This window comes from Hippocampus comes, unplaced genomic scaffold (genome assembly GCF_001891065.2).
Source record: "Hippocampus comes isolate QL1 unplaced genomic scaffold, H_comes_QL1_v1.1 scaffold145, whole genome shotgun sequence".
Lineage (NCBI taxonomy): Eukaryota > Metazoa > Chordata > Actinopteri > Syngnathiformes > Syngnathidae > Hippocampus > Hippocampus comes.
Genome location: NW_017805994.1, coordinates 3,100 through 8,748, shown reverse-complemented (window position 1 = coordinate 8,748; position 5,649 = coordinate 3,100). Strand labels below are relative to the sequence as shown.

The window sequence follows — 5,649 nt, the reverse complement described above, 5'->3', positions numbered from 1 at the left end:
GCGGCCCTGCCACAGAGCGCCTCTTGTCCGGCCCCAGCCGCCTCCCGTTGCGAGCCCCCGCCCCCACCCCCAACCCCCCCCTTTCAAAGTGTCCAGCTCAGCAAATATTTGAAAGTTTGCAAGTTAATCATAAGCTGCCTCCTCTTCTCCAAACACAGCAGCGAGAGATAGAGAGCGAGGGCGGGGACTAAGAGGGCGAGAGCGAGAGCGCCGCTCGCAGCGCCACGCGGGAGGCTCGTCATTAGCGCCGCGACGTTGGGTGCGCGCGCGCGACCCATTCGCCGGATTTGAGCGGGGAGGACGGGACGCACGCGCGAGGCGACGCGATGCTACGTGAGCCCAAGAACTGAAGTTGGACTTAATGCGACTTTTTTCGGAAGCAAAGGCGAGAGAAACATGCACAACTTGCAACGTAAGTCCACTTGCAGCGTCTGCAAATTGGCGACAAGAAATGATCGGGGCACAAATGCGCTTTTCGGGCTGAGCTAAAGTAAGAATTCAATGTACCCCCCCTCAAAAAAAAACAACATTTTTTTGGTTGTTGTTGTGGGGCTTTGGCGGGGGGCAACTCATCTGGCTCAAAAATCGGAATTCTGGGAGGAACGCTGCGTTATCGACGCACACGCACGGGGCCCGCAGTTCCGAAATTGGCCAATGAAAGTGACGTCCTGCCGCCTGAGCGCATCCCGACTGGACGCCTTCGTCAAGGTGTGGAAGGCAGCCATTTTGAAAAAGGTTGCTATTTTGCCGAACATTCGTTTTTGTGAGGTGGCAACCGAATGATAACGCTGCCGTCGTCGTCGTTTTTGGGGCTTTTTTTTTTTTGTGTGTGTTCACCTTTTCGGTTTCACTCTCAAACGCTGCTCACGAGTGAATACAAATCCCAAAATGTGTTCAGGCTCAATGATTAATCGAGAACTCACCGATGACCAAATTCATAACCTTTTTGGAGACTTGTCGAAGGTTTGCTTAAAATCGTCCAAATGCTCGGAAATGCGGTTTCTCCGCAGTCACTATTGTTCCGTTTCTGCCGTCGTCCACGAAAGCAGACTTGATTCAAACTAAATGTCTGCTTTTCTTTTTGAATAAAAAGAAAGATCAAGATTTGTACCCGATTTCCGACATGTTACGGACCAAAGCAGGAACGGAATCGAAAACGTGTTTGTGTGCTCTTCAAATTTTTTATTGTCAGATGACGTGACAAAATGAGGGCTGGATTACTCGATGATCAAAGTCATCGTCAGTCGCAGCCCGAGAACGAACGTTCCGTTTGTCAAGGCAAACGGTGCAGGTTCGCTCGTCCCGGCCTCACATTTTCAGACGCTTATTTGAGCGCGGCGCGCTCGCCTTTGTGCGACCCGACTGCATTCCGCCTGAGCTGTTCCACCTTTCCAAGAAGCGCCGTCTATTTTAGCAGCGCTCAGGAAATGGAGGCGGTTATCCATGTCACGCCGCGGGATTACCAGCGTACTTGTGCGGGGCAGGCGGGCGGGGGGGGGGATTTGAGCGCGTCGTGCGGACGTGCATTGCCGCGGCACAGCTAGCTCGGCGGCTTTGTGTGCAGGCCACAGCGCGGAAGGGGAGGGGCCGAGCGAGCGAGTGAGAGAGCGAGAGAGAGGGAGGGGGTGACGAGGGAGGAAGAGTGCGAGGCAGCCAGAGGACGAGAGATGTCGGACGCACGCGAGGTCTCGTCACCGCAACACGGACGGAACATTTGAGGAGCCATTTAATGATCCTCTTCCGTGCTTTTTTTTCTTTTGGTTTGTTTTCTCGGGGGCGGGCAATCAAAGCGAGGCGGGAACACGGGGAGGGACTTTTTGCGATGACTTCATGCCGTCGGGAAATGAAGGATGCCAGGGCGCCCGGTGACACAGCTCCCGCCTGATTGGCTGCGGTGAGTGATGTAACGCGTTACCGAGCAGGATCTCCTTTCTTCTCCCCGCGTGGCCATTTTACAAGGTGGCGCACGCGGCCGACGGCGCGCGCGAGAGCTTCGGTGTCGGGATCCGTCGGCGCGTGCCTCTGATGGCGATCCGTGCGAATGCTCGCGCGGATGATTGACCGGCGACCGGTCCCGGGTGCATTGTGCCCGGCCGGCATGGCGTGCTAGCAAAGAAATGCCAAAGAGTCTGCTCGCGTGGCGACTGGCGGCCAGTCGGCGGGTGGACTCGACCTGCGGTCCTCGGTCGAAAATGAAGGAGCTGGCTTTCAGGGCGTTTCCGTAGAAGGGGCGTGCGAGTGGCGGCGACCGCTTCGGGGTGCACCCTGTCGGGGAGAAGTGGTATCAAATGGATGGGCCGCAGTATGAAGACGTGGCAGGGCTGCCAGTACAAATTGACGAGCGTCCAGTACGAGGTGTACTCAGCTGCACGTAGATGGGGGCAAATCTTGCCAGAGAGGCTTTTAGCGCCGTGGAAGATGTCAAAGCGGCGTGCCGGTGCTATGAATGGACCGGCGACCGAGTCCAGGTTGTACCCCACCACGGGGTTGCTGTTTAAAAAGAAAAAAAAAATCCCACATTTAATGGCGTGTCAATGTTAACGTGGACGCTGGCTCCGCGCAGCAGCAGGAAGCCGCCCGCCGCTCTTCCCCCCTCCCACCGCAAAGGCCGGTTAAACATAGCGCGCTACCTTTAGCGCCAGCCGTGAAACTGTCAACGCGCGAGGGGCGCCGTCGCCCAGTTGAGATTATTCCCGCCGTTCGCAATGTTCCCAAGGCTCGCACGCCATCGCTGTCGCGCGCGCGCCAGCTGTTGCCTGAGAGCCGCACGCACGCTAGCGCACTCGCGTCGCTCCAAAAAGGAGACCCGGGTCAGGAATGTTCCGGCAATGACAACATGAACGGCTCCGCGGCGTCATCTGCACCTTTTCTCAGTGGATTTCCTTCTTCCGAATTGAGATCTTAGCCCGTCCGCCATCCACCGACGTCCTCGTCAATCGCCATCGAGTTGCGCCGCCTCAGGAGGAGCGTTTGGTGGAACTCCGGTCTTAGGAACTGCGTTTTTGAAGAAACATGGCCTCGGTTCCCCCGACAGGCTTGGCGAGGTCACGGAAGGCTTTGCGGACGGCGCCGGTTGTTTTCAGGCGCTCTAGAAATACAGTTGAGAAAATGGGCTTCGTATTCGGGATGTTGCTTCAGTTCCAAACGAAGCTCGCCAAGCGAGGTTCCGCGCCGAGACACTGAGCGAGCGTGTCGTCCCCCTTCAGCTCTACCTCCGAAGCCGCCCAAGCCCGCTCCCGTTCCTAACAACGTTCAGAACAACAGCATGGCGCTCCAGGACGCCGAATGGTACTGGGGGGACATCTCCCGCGAGGAGGTCAACGAGAAGCTGCGGGACACGGCGGACGGTACCTTTTTGGTCCGCGACGCTTCCACCAAGATGCACGGCGACTACACGCTAACGCTGAGGTAAGCGGCCGCCCCTTTCTGGGCCGGTCCCGCTTCCCGTTCGCCTCGCTCGCTCCTCGTGTCATTTTGGAATTTTTGGGGGGCGGCGCTCCACAGGAAAGGCGGCAACAACAAGCTCATCAAGATATTCCACCGCGACGGCAAGTACGGCTTCTCGGACCCGCTCACCTCAGCTCGGTGGTGGAGCTCATCAATCACTACCGGCACGAGTCCCTGGCGCAGTACAACCCCAAGCTGGACGTCAAGCTGCTTTACCCGGTCTCCAAACACCAACAGGTATGTTAGGCCGGCGCTTACGCCGACCGCCGGCGGGGGGTTTGACGGTTGCCGTTTTGACGCCGACGCGCTCAGGATCAGGTGGTGAAAGAGGACAACATCGAAGCCGTGGGCAGGAAGCTGTGCGAGTACCACCAGCAGTACCAGGAGAAGAACAAGGAGTACGACCGTCTGTACGAGGAGTACACCAGAACCTCGCAGGTACGGAGCATCGGCATTGAGCCGCGGGCCCGCCGCCTCAACGCTGCGCCGTCTCCTCCGTCCAGGAAATCCAAATGAAGAGGACCGCCATCGAGGCCTTCAACGAAACCATCAAGATCTTTGAGGAGCAGTGTCAAACGCAGGAGCGCTACAGCAAGGAGTACATCGAGAAGTTCCGGAGGGAGGGCAACGACAAGGAGATCCAGAGGTACGCCGGCGTTAGCGTTAGCATTAGCGGACGCTGGAGTCCGGCCGCGACTTCCAACGGGAGCCTGCGTGAAAGGGCACGGCGCAAGGCCCCGACTGAGCGGGGCCGCTTTGTGCTTTCAGGATCGTGGGCAACTACGAAAAACTCAAGTCCAGGATTAGCGAGATCGTGGACAGCAAGAGCCGCCTGGAGGAGGACCTGAAGAAGCAAGCGGCTGACTACCGGGAAATCGACAAGAGGATGAACAGCATCAAGCCGGACCTCATCCAGCTGCGCAAGACCCGAGACCAGTACCTCATGTAAGGGGGCCGTCGGATCATTTGTTTGCAATCTCGACGTCACCTGATTGACGCCGCCTCGTGTTTGGTACGATGTCGTCACGTCGTCCTCGCGATCGCAACTCAAAAGTTCAGGCCTCCACAAGTTGCTGAATATCTCTGATGGAGTTTATTACTCTTACAAAGAGAGACGGATTTTACTGCCCCCGTTTGTTGTAAAAATGACGGCAACATGGAGGCGACGCTCGCTCAGGCCTGCCGGGTTAGCGTTAGCGTTGCATCTGATGGGGCTAACGTCCAAGTGTGTTGGATGCAGGTGGTTGACCCAGAAGGGCGTCCGGCAGAAGAAGCTCAACGAGTGGCTGGGAATCAAGAACGACAACGTGGAAGAGTAAGCGCCGCGCCTCGGCCAAGAAATGCCGCTCGCCCCGCCGCCGCCCCCCCCCCCGCTCACGCTTCATTGCTTTGTTGCTTTGTTCCGGCAGTCAGTACTCGATGGTGGACGACGACGAAGACCTGCCCCATCACGACGAGCGCTCGTGGAAGCTGGGCAACATCAACCGGCTGCAGGCCGAGGCGCTCCTGCAGGGCAAGCGGGACGGAACATTCCTGGTGCGCGAGAGCAGCAAGGCGGGCTGCTACGCTTGCAGCGTCGTGTACGTATCGCAGCAACCGAGAAGGAAGCGTTTGTTTGTTTGTCTCTCCTCTCCCTTCAATGACATTAACGTGAAATTGAAATCCCCCCCCCCGTGCGCAGCGTGGACGGCGAGGTGAAGCACTGCGTCATCAACAAGACGTCGTCGGGCTTCGGTTTCGCCGAGCCCTACAACCTGTACGGCTCGCTCAAGGAACTGGTCCTCCACTACCAGCACACGTCTCTGGTGCAGCACAACGACTCTCTGAATGTGACGCTCGCCTACCCGGTCTACGCGCAGCAGAGGCGGTGAGGCGGGCGGGGGCCCACGTACGAAAAAGGAGGCTTCAGCGGCCAAGGTGGGGCGGGGGGGCGGGGCACACCACCCAAAAAGGACAAGCTTTTCGGTGACCGCCCGACCAGTCTGAATGTACTTTTCATCTTCTTTTAAGCGTTTGTGTGCGGGATGGAGCCCCGCCCCCCTCCCTTCCCCACCCGACCCCCGGGACCCCCTGCCCCAGGACACTTGGAGGCCTTTTCCTAAACGGTGCTTGCGGATTTGAGAGCGCTTTACCGGCCGCTGTGGAACTCGACCCCCCCCCCCCACCCCCCCCCCCCCTTTTTTTTTTTTACTTTCGCGTCGC

At 58.1% G+C, this 5,649-nt stretch overlaps 1 protein-coding gene across 1 annotated transcript in view; it reads left to right on the top strand.

The window, feature by feature from the left end:
* Positions 1 to 5,396, top strand: part of LOC109529152 (phosphatidylinositol 3-kinase regulatory subunit alpha-like) — a 34,437-nt gene extending 29,041 nt beyond the window's left edge. Inside the window, 9 exon segments of the mRNA XM_019892366.1 lie at positions 3,207 to 3,408; positions 3,505 to 3,575; positions 3,578 to 3,684; positions 3,760 to 3,885; positions 3,951 to 4,093; positions 4,216 to 4,392; positions 4,688 to 4,762; positions 4,857 to 5,027; positions 5,129 to 5,396. Of these exon segments, the coding sequence (XP_019747925.1) occupies positions 3,207 to 3,408; positions 3,505 to 3,575; positions 3,578 to 3,684; positions 3,760 to 3,885; positions 3,951 to 4,093; positions 4,216 to 4,392; positions 4,688 to 4,762; positions 4,857 to 5,027; positions 5,129 to 5,318 (1,262 nt within the window). The 3' untranslated portion in view covers positions 5,319 to 5,396.
* The last annotated feature ends 253 nt before the right edge of the window (positions 5,397 to 5,649 follow it).